The following is a 14,950-nucleotide window of genomic DNA, read 5'->3' on the forward strand; positions in this document are numbered from 1 at the left end:
AAAAAAAAAAAAAGAAGTATAATGTCCTCGTTGAGGTTAAATGTGGAAATCACTTTAAGGAGAAAGGATGGAATCGGACGTAAAACCACCTTGTCCTGGTGAAACACACGGTAAGGGGAACAAAAGGAAAGAATTGATAGTGGTGATGGCAACCAGGAAGGAAGCGTTCCAGGACAGAATTGAGAGGTGGGTTTCACATAGCAGTAGAAATGGGGACACTGAGCATGTCAAGCACTAGATCGAGGTCGCAGGGTCCTATCAGGGGCAGATAGGGGGAAATTGAGCATGCAAACCCTTGAAGGAAGGTCTTGATCTGCAGGCGAGACACCAAATTCTTTGCAAAAGAATGAAAAGGGCAGACACTAGCCCTTTAAGAGAAGTGAGGGACAGGCAAGATTACAAGCCTGACTGCAAGGACAAAATGGATGGCAAATGAAAAACCAAAAAGGAGCAGACAGGTTAGCTTAGTACCAACGGAAGAAGGCTTTCCACGTACGATGGTAAATGCGAGAGGAAGAAGGCTTCCTTGCTGTGATCATGGTTTGAACAACCTGATTTAAGGATCCGGCGGATTTCAGAACTGGGGCCTAAACAGTCATGCCATTAAATTGAATTACTGAGAATTCTTGTGGAAGAAAGGGCCTTGCGAGAGAAGATCTGGAAGGACCGGAAGTTTACACGGAGTGTCTGCGAGGCAGTTAATTACTTCTGCGTACCAGGGTCTCCTGGGCTAGTCAGGAGCGACAAGTATGACGAGGCACTCCCTCCGCCTTAATGTTCTTGACCAACTTGGGGAATCAGTGGTACCATTGGAAAAAGATATGGGAGGGAGAACTGATTCCAAGCATTAACAAGTGTGTCAGAGCCAATTGCTAGAGGGTCAAGGGATCTGTAAACAAATGGTGGTTTAGTCTGGACGCCATCAGGTCGATGTCAGGAGTTCCCCATCTGAGACAAATCTTGTGGAAGACCAACAGACTCAGGGGCGAGACAGTCTCTGTTGAGAAAATCAGTAGTTCAGTTGGCCACTCCTGCGATGAGTACTGTGGAGATTGTCGGTATATTCTGCTTGACCCATAATGGAGTCTGAGCCACTTCTGACATCACTGCTCGACTTATAGTGCCCCCTTGGTGAATGACGTGTGCCACTGCCATGGCATTGTCAAATTGGACCCATATTGGTTGGTTGGAGAGAATATTCTGCCACTGAAGCAGAGCAAGAAATATTGCCCTGAATTAAAGGATGTTGATGGGAAGACATGATTCCTGAACAGTCTATCAGCTCTGGACTGTTAGGTCATGAATAACTGCACCCCAACAGAGTAAATTGACATCTGTTGTCATGATCTTCCAGCGTAGAGGCAGGAATAATCTTCCATGATGGACTATGGGAGAACATCTTCACCATTCTAGGGATTTCAAAATATTTGGGGTGTGGGACGGTGTTGTGGGCGAGAGGGTGGGAGTGTAACCAGTCGATCTAGTGAGCAAGCCAACCTGTCCTATCTTGATAGAAGAAAAAGTTGATGAGGACATGTGTGAAAATGAGCGAATGAAACTGCTTCTATTGAAGAAACCACCCTGCCTAGTATGCTCATGCAGAAGCGGATGGAACAAGGAGATGAGTCTCTGAGGGAGCGAATCAAGTGTCAGAGTCGAGTTCTTCTCTGCAGGCAGGAGAACCCTTCATCGTGCAGTGTCGAACAGCATTCCCAGAAAAAAGATCTGTTGGGCAGGGATAAAAGATGACTTTGTGGTGTTGATGATCCAGCTGAAACGAGAGATGATGTCCAGAGTGATCTGTAGACTTTTGTGATATTTTGATGAGGAATCTGCCTTGATAAGAATGTCATGTAAATAAGGAGTGACGAGAATGCCTCTGCTCCGAAGAATGGCCCTAACTGTGGTCATTACCTTCGTGAAAAAACCTGGATGCCGTCACTAGGCCAAACGTCTGCGCTGTAAATTGGAAATGCGATTCCTGGACTGCAAAACAGAGGAATCTCTGGTGAGGAGGGGAAATGGGCATGTGCAGGTGGACATCTTGAATGCCCACCAAGCATAGGAATTCCTCGGGTTCCATGGAGGCCATCACCGACCGGAGAGATTCCATTCTGATGTGACACAGTCAAACAGGTCTGTTCAATAATTTGAGGTCCAGGATAGGGTGAACGAAGTCATTCTTCTTAGGTACCAGGAACAGTTTTGAATAAAAACCATTCCAGCAGGAGAACAGGAATGATAAAAGGATGCCTGCCTTGGAGAGCAAGTTGATAGCCCTCAGAACTCCAGGAATGAAAGATTCTTTGGTGGGCACGACTCGATAAAACGAAAAGGAGGGAGTGTAAAAATTTTTTTCTATCTTGCAACCATAGGAGATGACGTCCCAAACCCAAGTGTCTTCGACCACTGAAGCCAATCATTCCGGAACTGAAGGAGACGTCCACCTACCCAGAAATGCATCCCAGGTGGGAGTGGCCCGTCATGCCGAAGAGAATCTGTTGGCTGCGGGACTAGAAGGCCAACACTAAAGGGTTCGTGGATGTTGGGCAAGGGCTGGTCTGAAGGAAGGTCTTTTCCTCTTTTGGTGGACTGCAGATTTGTCCTGTTACTGGTCTGGGCTAGAAACCTGCGAAATGAACAAAACTTATTTGTGTAACGTTTGGGAGGGCGTGTTTAGTTATCTGTTGCGGAAGTGAAGTACCAGGATCTAACATAATTCCTACTTTTTTTTCCCTTTAAGAAGCCCCCTCAATGCATGGTTGGAGAATACCTGTCCTGAAGAATCCAAATCCGTCTTCAGGGACATGTGATGGAAGACGGACCTGGAAGCAGATCTTTGGATTGGCATCAAAGGACAAGTGGTAGGTAATGGATCAGTTCTCCCACCGTGCATGCCTGACTCACTCTGGGAGGCGAGCGGGCCGAGGAATGTGGCGAGGAGGTGAGGATCGTCCACCTGTCTCTGTGTGGATGCACTGAACACGCTTGATGTGTTAAGGTGATGGGGTCCTGAGAGATAAACCAGGGAGACAATAGTGACGCCACCCCCATACTGTGGTCTCGGTCTCTAAGGGGGAGATCAGAGTCACAAGCTGAATTTGCAAAAGACAAATGATTAATAAAAAAGAAATCCTAAAGGTAAAACACAGCTGAGTGAAGCCCTGTGTCCACCTCCTACTGACACCAAGCTAAAACTGATTAACTTGGTGCCAGTTGGTGGGTATATCTGCTATGGAGGAGCTAACTTTTTTAGCCAGGTGTCAAGCCTCCTAGTGGCAGCAGCATACACCCATGGTTTCCTGTGTCCCCCAGTGAAACTATTGAGAAATTTGCCTTTTTCTGAAGAAGAAGAAAAAAAAAAAAAAAAACCTTTAATAATAATGCACTGGCTTTGTATAGATAAAGGTGGGCAATTTTTCCCAGTCAAACACTGGGCATCTGTGAAGACAACATATGCAACCACCACTGGATGTGGCTTACTGAGTACAGTTTGAACATCGAACTTAATAAAAGTACTACTCGTACAGGTGTAGCAATGACTTAGAACACACTTGATAACTTGTCACAGAAAGTCGTCTCGTTTAGGTCTCCTTCATATGTCAGTGTTTCCAGTAAATATGGCATCAAGTTTTTTAACGGATGCCACACATACAGATTATAACCTATATTGCTGTGCACATGTCTGTTTTTACACAGACCAGTTGTCCGTGTAAGCCACACGGATACATGTTTTTTTTTTTTTTACCGGCAACACAGATGACAAGGGCCAATACAAGTCTATGGGTCTGTGTAAAATACGTACAGCATCAGTGTGCCAATCGTGTGTTGTACGTTTAACATTGCCAAATATAGGAGATGCTTTGTCATTTTGCCATACCAGAAAACACTGATGACACACGTACTGTTTTTTTCCATTATTATATGGACATGTGAAGGAGGCCTTAAAGGGGTTGTCCACTACTAGGACAACCAATTCTTGATCAAAATGTTTGGCTCCAATAAAATAGTAAAGCCTATACTCACCTCCCGCGGTGTTGGCACTCGCTCTCCCCTGGTCTCTTGTGCGGCTGTTCTGACACGTGACTTTGGAGCCCAAACAGCGCTGGCGTCACAGTCTCTGCCTTTGGACAAATCGAACGTGAAGAGCAAGTCCGGGCTGCAGCTGATGCCTGGCTTCTTCTTCATGTTCATTTTGTCCAAAGGTGGGGACAGTGACGCCAGCACTGATTGGGCGCCACTGTGAAAGGGGCCAGCACAGGAGGTGAGCATAGGCTTTATTATTTTATCGGGGCTAAGCAAGCATACCTCTGTATGAGAGAAAGTTGTTCAAGTAGTGGACAACTTGTATTAACGGGATTACAATATCTTAACAATGCACAAGCAATTACTAATTGCAAGATAAGTGTCAAATTTCACCTTTTTATGTCATGATAATCACAGTGTTGGTGTGTTTCAAGTCAAGGTAAACCTGACTACATCTCTAGTCAAAGTAGACTGCAGCATGGACTGATCTACTGTACATTCTATAGCTCACCTCTGGCTTTGAACAAATTACAAATGTTTTATTCCATCCAGAGAAAATGTGTTTGATGATGGTGCACGGAGATGGATCTGTTCAGGGAGAACAACCACTAGGTTACTGTAGGGTTGATACACAACACACAAGCTAAGCACACAGGCAAGTGAACCCTGGTCTGGAGGTGTAAAGGACACATTATATATTGCTGCGATAGTTCCTGATAAACAAAGGAGGGGGTTATCAGGAAGGTGGTGAAAAATGAACACAGTGACAAAATATTACATGCATAAAGTAAAAATATATATAAAAAAAATATGAAAAAAAAGTATATACACTGTTCAAAAAAAATAAAGGGAACATTTAAACAACACAGTGTAACTCCAAGTCAATCACGCTTCTGTGAAATTATCCTGTCCAGTTATGAAGCAACACAGATTGTGAATAAATTTTTTCTGCTGTTGAGCAAATGGAACAGACAACTGGTAGAAATGATAGGCAATTCGCAAGACAATCCCTATAAAGGAGTGGTCCTGCAGGGGGTGACAGACCATTTTGTTTGTTCTCATCTTTTTTGGCTGTTGTTTTGGTCACTTTTCCATTTTGTCATTGCTCTTACCCCTAGAGGTACTGTATAGTAGCATGAGTCGGTGTCTACAACCCATAGAAGTTGCTCAGGTAGTGGAGCTCATCAAGGATGGCACATCAATGCGAGTCAGTACGCCAAGAAACAATGAGAGGGGCTTGTAGCAGGACAACAACCCAGCAGCAGGACTGCTACCTCCTCCTTTTTGCAAAAAGGAACAGGAGGAGCAGTTACAGAGCCCTGCAAAATGACCTCCAGCAGGCCACCAACATCCTTGTGTCTGCTCAAACTGTCATAAACGCACTCCATATGGGTGGTATGAGAGCCTGATGTCCACAAGTGGGTGTTGAGCTTACAGCCCAACATCGTGCCATGAGGAAATACTGCGATCTCCGATGAGGCTGGAGGAGTGTGGCATCGGAGTCTGCGCCTGCACATAGCGCGATCTCTGGCGCCATTTTATTAAAAAAAATTTGCACACAGTGTCTTCAACAAAATGGCGCCAGATAGCGCAGTTTGCGCGCGCGCTAACTCTGGCGTCATTTTATTTAAATATTTAACCCTGACGTTATTGGTACATTTTTGTGCTATGTATAGGGAACCTGCCACCAGAAATAACGCTGTTAACCAGCAGGTTAACAGTGTTATTATGCTGCCCAGTGCCTGCATGCAGCGGGGAGAAAATTAACTTAATCCTTCCTAGCAGGATTCAGTTTCAGTCATTGGGTCAGAGGCGGCACCGGTTCAATCGTTGCTCTGAGAATACAGAGCAGCCGCTGTAAACACGCACCCGACCCTGACTGACAGACGGCATCAATGTAGAGCCAGTGAAAGTCAATGCAGGGAACATTGTTACTGCGGCCGCACTGTATACTCAGAGCAGTGACCAAACCAGCACCACCTCAACTTCCATGAGTGAAAACTAATGCTAGTGGGGAGAATAAAGTTAATTTTCTACCCACTGCATTCGCCTTCATGAAGCATAATAACACTGTTAACCTGCAGGTTAACCGCATATCTGCAGGTTAATAGCGTTATTTTTGGTGACAGGTTGCCTTTTATCCTGTAGTACAATACGTCAATAAAATGACTCCGGAGTCAGCGCATGTGCATCTGGCGACTTTTTTTTTTTAACCTCTTAGCGACAGAGCTAATTTGGTACTTAATGACCAAGCCAATTTTTACAATTGGAGACCATTGAAGTCAGTGTAAAGTAAGAAAAAAAAATGCTTTTAAACATACTGTATATAATAAAACAAAAAGTTGAAATCACCCCCCATTCGCCCTATTAAAAATAAAACAATAAAAAATACACATATTTGGTGTTGCCGTGTTCAGAATCGCCCAATCAAATATGAAAAGAATTAATCAGATCGGTAAGCAGCGTAGCAAAAAAAAAAAAAAAAAGTAAGAATATTGCTTTTTTTTTTTGGTTACCGCAACATTGCATTAAAATGCAATAACGGGCGATCAAAACATTGTATCTACGCTAAAATGATATCAATAAAAAAGTCAGTATGCAACGCAAAAAAATAAGCCGTCACAGTACCAGATCATGAAAAATGGAGACGCTACGGTTCTCCGAAAGGGACGCACTTTTTTTTTACTTTTTAAACAAACGTTGTATTTTTTTTTTCCACCACTTAAATAAAAAACAACCTATAAATGTTTGGTATCCATGAACTTGTAATGACCGGGAGAATCATAACAGGTCAGTTTTAGCATTTGGTGAACATGCTAAAAAAAAACAAAACAAAAAAAAAAAACACAACCCAAAAATCAGTTGTGGAATTGTACTTTCTTTTGAAATTTCATCGCACTAGGATTTTTTGTTCCCCGTTTTCCAGTACACAATATGGTAAAAGCAATGGTGCAGAGCAAAAGTACAACTCATGCCACAAAAACAAGCCCTCACATGGCCACATTGATAGAGAAATAAAAAGAAAAAAAGTTATGGCTCTGGGAAGTAGGGGAGCAAAAAACAAACACAAAAACAAAAATGAGCTGCGGCATGAAGGGGATAAGGCAGAGATTTTAATATTAAGATATCAGTATATAAACATACTGTATATCTATATAGACAAGCACACAAGTATAAAACGCATTAGCTTGTTTTATATACGCAAAGGACAAGGATTCACAATCTATACTAACCAACTGAAGGTGGGTTCTGTACATTGTGAGTGGACCACCTCCCTTTTACTGCTGTAGGACAAATGACATTACTCGTGCATCCTGTACCAAGCTGTCCATGTTCTCCACATCCAAATGCATAGAGAACCCCCGAAGAAGGCACAAAAGCGACAGTATGGTGTCTAGAGGGAAAAAATAAATGCATACAATGTTACTAAGCTAAAAGAAAAGCCATATGATCAAGTAGGTAATGAGATCCCTCGACCCCCATCAGTTTAGAGCACTAACCTTATGTAACGAACTTTAAAGGGAATCTGTAACCTCATTTTTGGCCCATGAGATGCAGCCACCGCCATTAGGGGCTTACCTACAACAGTCTGTAATGCTGTAGCTAAGCCCCCGATGTAACCTGAAAGATAAGAAAAAAGAATTATATTATACTCACCCGGGGGAATCCGGTCCGATGGGTGTCGCGCACACTGCAGTACTCTACTCTGCCCTCAACAGGGCAGATAAAGTACGCCTGCGCAGGAGCTGCGGTAGTAGTAAGAAGGCAGACGTCATCGCTAGAAGACGGGAGGCGCCGGACCGCCCCCTCCGGTGAGTATAATATAACTCGTTTTTCTTATCTTACAGGTTACACATCGGAGGCTTATCTACAGCATTACAGAATGCATTACAGAATGCTGTAGATAAGCCCCTGATGGCGGTGGCCGCATCTCATAGCCAAAAATGAGGTGACAAATTCCCTTTAAACTGTACATTCAGTAATACAGAAAATCAATAATTGCTTCTCTAAATCAGTTTAATTAGCGATATTGCTCTCCTTCGGCTCAGAGACCGACGACTGGTCCATGAAGTCTCTTAGATTTCTATATTCCGCACAGTACAATCACATTACATTCTACAGAGTGGGAGACAGAAACCCAGAAAACTGCACGAACAGCCACAATTATTGACAGCCAAATGGCTAAAAATGAGTATTGTACACACGTGTAAGAAAATCGCTTTTCTCCATCACTGGAGGTACACTTTCATAATCCTAAATAATGAGGTTTGGGTACAATTTGCGCTGTATAAAACTTCTCAACATTGGTGAGTTCAGAGAATGAACTCTTTAGAAGATTAGCAATTGACTGGTTTAGCGTTCAATCTCGGGTTAGATTAAAAGTTAGGATTTGGGATAAAATCAGATTATGGATTAAGACCTATTTTAACTTGACCTTTGAGACCTTAGAAAAAAATTTCACATGGGAGTTTTGCAACACACAGACTAAGTCAAGGTTTTTCATCAACTTTTCTTCATTGATCAGTTTGCAGTACATGGTTTACATCTTGTACTGTAAGATCTGTTTTGGCACCCTTATGCTACTCCCTTCCACCCCTCCAAAAAAATTCACCTATTATGTTTTTATATAGCCAATATAAACTACAGTGCTTCTATTGGGTATTCTACAACATACTTGTTGAAATACATACAAAGAAATGTGGCAAGGATCATAATGCATTATTTCAAGGTACTATAAAAGGCGTTCTCCACAACCAAAAAGTAATTTTAATAGACAATACAGGTTTATTTAAAGTATCTACCAATATCATCTATATTAGTTTTCTTTCTTGCCTTCTTAGAATCTCTAAGCTCTCACTATCCTACACCCATAGGTTTGCATGTGGCGCTTCCAGTGGTGAAAAGCCAATGCACATGTACTGAGGGAGCCCTGCACCTCTTCTGCGACAGCGATTTAGGATGTATCAGACATCACTTACGCCTACAAAAGGGTCAGTAGAAAGTAAGGGATGTCATGGTATTTGGAAAGAGTGGTGCAACATTGAGTGACTGGTGTTGAGATCTGCTAAACAGCACAGTTATAGGACACAAATAAATTGCAGAAGTACTTAATTTTGCATGGATGTTAGTTATGTTACAATAATAGCAATAAGTAAATAACAATAAGTAATGTTTCAATAGCACCAAAAATCTTCTGTAAAGACTATATACACACTGGTGCAATCTTCGCTGTCTTTACTGCATTAAGATGATGCTTTTCTGAAGAGCTCATTAGGACTTAATAAGCATCTCTAATTCCTGATACTGACCAAACAACGTTACGGATACTACACACAAGTTAGGTCTGGGTGTACAACGTAGCCTTGTATGTGCTTCTTTAGTACATTATAGTAACTCAATAGCTTTATCTGCAGTCCCATGTAACATCACAGACAGCACAATACTGTGCAATTAGCTGTGCCCAAATGAAAAACAATATAAATCAATGTGGTGAGGAGGAGTACATTGTTTGGGCGACAGATTCGAAAGGCTCACCTTCCACATGCGATCTGGGAAACCTCACTGCCCATGAGTTCGAGCACACGCCTTGGATTGATCTCGTTGTGAATCGAGTCATGTCCCAGTTGCCCGTGGTCTCCGGCTCCAAATGTGAAGAGTCCACCATTCTGGAACAAGAAGCATGGATGTTACCTTCTCAGAACAACCCATATTTGTAGAACTTTCCATGAAGACTTAGTTATTACCTTTGTTAGCACTGCCGTGTGCTCTTGCCCACAGCTGATATACACAACTTTTTGGGAGCGCAAAGGTTTCACATGACATGGAGATTCCCGGCCTGGAAAAATTAATACAAATGATTAGGTTCTAATGACGGCAAGTATAGGGACTTTTAATTTACGTGCAGTTTATAATAGCAGAGGCATCTTACTCATTACAACGAACGCATGTACATAAGTGACAAGAGTGCCTTCACAAGATAACTCCTCGTTCATACAATAGAAGGCAGTGATACCACAGAAGCACACTTTTGCCAGTCTCATATTAAATAATTACGATATAAAAGTACAAGCCCCCAGAAACAGACCTTATATGTAGAGAAACGCTTAACATGGAAAATCCACACCATCACCCAAATATCCTAAAATCTTCCTCTCCATTATGATCACATTATTTCCCATATTACAACTAAATGGGAGAAATATATAAACTCTCCTCCATGTGTTTTCAAAGGTCAGCTATGTCTCCACTCCTCATTGTTCCGTTCTGGTAGTAAAACACCTCTGCTGCAGCAGGAGCCTCCCCCACTCAGCCCTGTCAACAGTAGGACAAAAAGATCCTTAAGTCACACTCTTCTCTCTAAAGGCCCCGTCACACACAGCGATATCGCCAGCGAGATTGCTGATTTTGTGACGCCACAGCGATCTCGCCAGCGATATCGCTGTGTGTGACATAAATCAGCGACAGGCCCCCCTGCCGGGTATCGCTGATCGTGCAGGATCGTCCTGGGCCATTTTTGATCGTTGGTCTCCCGCTGGCCAGCATGCATCGCTGGGTGTGGCAGCAAGAGACCAGCAATCAGAGACGCTGGTTTCCAAAGTAAACAGTGGGTATCTAAGAGCCCCGCAGCTCTTGGTTACCCGCTGTTTACCTTGGAAACCAGCATGCACGTTGGTTTCCAGGGTAAACAGCGGGTATCTAAAAGCCGCACGGCTCTTAAATACCCGCTGTTTACATTGGAAACAAGCTTGCTCGCTGGTCCTGATCGCTGGAGGGGCTGTCTATGTGACCGCTCACCAGCGATCAGCCTAACGATGTCCCAGCGATCCCATCCATGCCGGATCGTTGGTGGGATCGCTGGGAAATCGTTATGTGTAACAGGGCCTTTAGCCTTCTCCAACCTAATATGGAACCGATCAGCAGGAGATTAAATGGTCATTAACACTGCAAGATTGTGAATGAGCATTCCTGCGGACATTCGTTTCACAATAATCGTGCCGTTTAAACAGGCTGCCGATCACATGGTGAACACGCAAAAATAGGTATTAAACCTACCGGTAATGATGTTTCCAGGAGTCCATCCTGACAGCACCATGGAGGACGTCCTCCTCCTCCTTACAGGGACAGGAAAGCACACAAGAAGTTAAAAGATCCCGTCCCACCCCCTTTCCCTCAGTGATTTAACAAGTACCACAGCGTGGATAATGCAATAACACTTTAATGATACAATCATATTACAGCATATGACATAACATTACAGAATATAAGGTAACAGGGAGGGAACTACCCGTGCTGTCAGGATGGACTCCTCGAAACATCATTACCGGTAGGTCTAATACCTATTTTCCAGGACGTTCAGCTGACAGCACCATGGAGAGTACTAAAGCACCTCCTCAGGGTGGGATTACCGCCTGGAGAACTTTTCTCCTAAATGCAGTATGTTGACCGGATAGCACGTCAAGCTTGTAGTGCTTGCAAAATGTATTAAGACTGGCCCAGGTTGCTGCTCTAGAGATCTGATCAACCGAGGCGCCCGCTCGCTCGGCCCAAGAGGCCGATACTGCTCAAGAGGCCGATACTGCCCTTGTAGAGTGTGCCTTTAACGTATCTGGCGGGTGAGGTAAATCCATCTTGCGATGCATGCCTTAGAGGCTTTTTTTTCCCTTGTTCTTACCCCCAAAAAGGATGAACAGATTTGCGTCAATGCGCCAACTATTGGTGGTCTCAAGGTAGTCTATAACTGCCCGTCTCACATCTAATGAGTGTAGACGCTGTTCTTTTCCATTACGGGGATTGTCACAGAAGGATGGTAACACTACTTCCTGGTTTATATTTTGGTAAGAGGCTACCTTTGGGATAAATGCCGGATCTAATCTCAGGATTATATGGTCTTCTCTAATCTGGAGATATGGATCCTTGGTGGACAGAGCCTGGAGTTCCCCTATTCTCTTGGCCGTGGTAATGGCTACAAGGAAGGCCGTTTTCCGAGTGAGAGTTGAGATGGTCATCCTTTCACTGGGAACATAGGGGTCCCTACATAGGGATCTGAGGAGCAGGTTAAGGTCCCACGGCGGGGTGAGCTGCCTAATCCTGGGGCGAAGACGTTGCGTGGCCCTTATGAATCTTACTACCACCCAAGGATGAGAAGCTAAAGGGTAATCAAAGAAGGAGCTCAAAGCCGAAAACTGGACCTTTAAGGTGCAGGGTTTAAGGCCCATATTATACCCCGACTGTACGAAATCTAGGATACTAGGGAGATCAGGGGTACCTACCACAAGCTCAGACCTGCCACCGTCCAGACAGAATCTCTTCCATATTTTCTGGTAGATTGCGGATGTAACCGGTTTCCTGCTGGCCAGTAGGGTAGATATGACCTGATCTGATAAGCCCTTTGCCTTTAGGAGTTGAGAGGTGGAGTCTTGCTGGATATGGGTGACGGATCGGGCCCTGGTGGATGACATCTTCCTTCAGAGGTAGCTCGACTGGGCTTTCCACTGCCATGGCCCCTAGCAGGGCAAACCAGCTTCTTCTTGGTCAGTATGGGACTCATTATCACCTTCGCACGGTCCTCCCGAGAACCGCCGGTATGAGTGCCACTGGTGGGAATGCGTACAAGAGGGGTTCTTCCTAAACGTGACTCAGGGCGTCTACACCATCCGGGTTGTCCGCCGGGTTCAGGGAGTAGAATCTGGAGACCTTTGAGTTTTTCCGATTTGCGAATAGGTCTATTCTGGGGGTCCCCCAACGCTGACACAGCTGATGGAAAATCTCTTCGTTCAGCTCCTACTCTGTCGGGCAGACCTGCTGTCTGCTTAGGTAGTCCACTACCACGTTTTGGGAACCCTCCAGGTGGATTGCCGTTATTGAGAGGACAGTTCCCTCTGCCCATGCAAATATTCTTTCTGCTAGTGCCTGGAGTGGACGATGCCTGGGGCCCCCCTGGTGCTTCAGGAATGACACAGCTGTTGTCGGACAATATACGAACGTGTCGGTTCTTCACCACCGACCGGTTCCGTCGCAGGGCTTCCCAGACCGCATAGAGTTCCCTGAAGTTGGAGGATCTGTCTCTGATGTCTAATGGCCATTCTCCCTGGAAAATCTTGCCTCCTACATGGGCTCCCCATCCCCACGTACTGGCGTCTGTGGTGACTACCACGTATGGAGTTGTCCATAGCACACCCACCTGCAGGTTCCAGGGCTGTGTCCACCACTGTAGCGAGCTTTTCACTGGTCCTGGCAGCGTTATGGGCCTGTCGAGTGAAGCCTGACGCCTGTCCCATCTTCCGAGGATTTCCCTCTGCAAGGGTCTTGAATGGAACTGGGCCCATCTGAGGGACGGTATGCAAGCCATCATTAGGCCCAGGACCTCCATTGCCCCTCTTATGGAGGAGCGATGCTCGAGGAGGTCCTTGGCTCTGTTCTGAATAGTCCTCTGCTTCTTTTGTGGTAGTAGGGATATCCTGTTTCCTGAATCTAGGAGAAGTCCCAGGAAGATCTTTGCGCTTTCTGGTCTCAGGTCTGACTTCTTCTCGTTGATCACCCAGCCAAGGAACTCCAATATTGTAACTGTTCAACCTCTGTCGCAAATGAGCTTTTCTTTGGATCCTGCCCCCAGAAGGAAGTCGTCTAAGTATGGTACAATGACGATACCCTGATTTTTCAGGCAGTCCACTACCAGCTTTGTGAATATTCGGGGGGCTGAAGCCAGCCCGAATGGAAGGCACTGGAACTGGAAGTGGCAGGTTCGGGTCGGTAGACTGACTGCGAATCTTAGCAGCCTCTGGGATGGATCGGGACGTGATAGTACGCACTCCAGGTCGAGGGTACGCATGATGGCATCCCTGTCTATTAGATGTATTGCAGACCGTATGAATTCCATCCGAAATCTCTTGTACTTGACCCAGGCATTCAGAGGTTTTAGGTTTATAATAGTTCAGTCCTCGCCGGATGGTTTTGAAATGGAGAACAGGGAGGAATAGTGACCCTTTCCCCTCTCTGACCGAGGAACCGGGACTATAACCTCTGATCTGAACATGTCCTGTAGATCCGTCCACATGGCGGAGTCCACCGGGACAACAGTGGGGGGCGATATATGTCGGGGGGAGGGGAGAAGCATTCTGTGCTGTAACTTTCTGCAATGGTTCTGAGGACCCACTGATTGTGGGTAACCCGGGCCCACCTTACTGCGAAGTGGCGAAGTCTTCCCCCGATACTCCTGGCATCATTGCCTCCTAGATCTGGAGGTTGACGCCAAAAGTGAGCCCTTGCTTCTCCCACCCTGGCTGTGGGAGCTTCTATAAGAGCCCCTGTTGGACCTACCCTGGTTCCTAAAATCGGTCAGTCTCCTAAAGAAGGGCACTCTCCGAAAGGGCTGGGGACTCTTCGGCTTTTCCTCTGGGAAACCCTTTTTTTGTCGGACACAAGCTCTAAAATGCTGTCTAGGGCTGGTCAAAACACCCTTGCTCCTGAAAAGGGAATGGAGCATAGCTTCGCCTTTGAAGCGTTATCCCCCAACCAAGATTTAAGCCAGACCGCCCTCCGAGCCGCATTAGAGAGGGAGCTGTTCCTGGCTGCGAACCTTACTGATTCGGCTGACGTATCTGACAGGAACGCCGTGGCCGATTTCATCAGAGGAAGGGATGCCAGGATCTCGGATCTAGGGGTTTTGTTGGTTAGGTGCTCTTCCAACTGCCCTATACATAAGAACATGGACCTGGCCACCGAGGTGGCTGCTATGTTAGCTCTAATGAGGGCTGCCGCCGTCTCCCATGTTCTCTTTAATAGAACATTCGCCTTCCTGTCCATCGGGTCCCAGAGACCTGATGAGTCCTCGAAGGGAATGGCGGTCTTTTTGGCGACCTTAGCTACGGGAACGTCGATCTTAGGAATCTCCTCCCACAATAGTGTTTCCTCAGGGTCAAAAGGT

The 14,950-nt window shown here is 45.3% G+C and overlaps 1 protein-coding gene across 2 annotated transcripts in view; it reads right to left on the reverse strand.

The window, feature by feature from the left end:
• The window catches only part of HERC3 (HECT and RLD domain containing E3 ubiquitin protein ligase 3), a 123,347-nt gene that overhangs the window by 61,639 nt on the left and 46,758 nt on the right, over positions 1 to 14,950 (reverse strand). For both annotated transcript variants that reach the window (XM_073590293.1, XM_073590300.1), the window contains exons 6-9: positions 9,771 to 9,862; positions 9,562 to 9,692; positions 7,260 to 7,420; positions 4,538 to 4,614 (exon numbers count right to left, since the gene is read on the reverse strand). In XM_073590293.1, the coding sequence (XP_073446394.1) occupies positions 4,538 to 4,614; positions 7,260 to 7,420; positions 9,562 to 9,692; positions 9,771 to 9,862 (461 nt within the window). The remainder of the gene's footprint in view (positions 1 to 4,537; positions 4,615 to 7,259; positions 7,421 to 9,561; positions 9,693 to 9,770; positions 9,863 to 14,950) is intronic.

The sequence above is a fragment of the Dendrobates tinctorius genome, unplaced genomic scaffold (assembly GCF_039654945.1).
Source record: "Dendrobates tinctorius isolate UK_male_01 unplaced genomic scaffold, ASM3965494v1 ptg000011l, whole genome shotgun sequence".
Classification (NCBI taxonomy): Eukaryota; Metazoa; Chordata; class Amphibia; order Anura; family Dendrobatidae; genus Dendrobates; species Dendrobates tinctorius.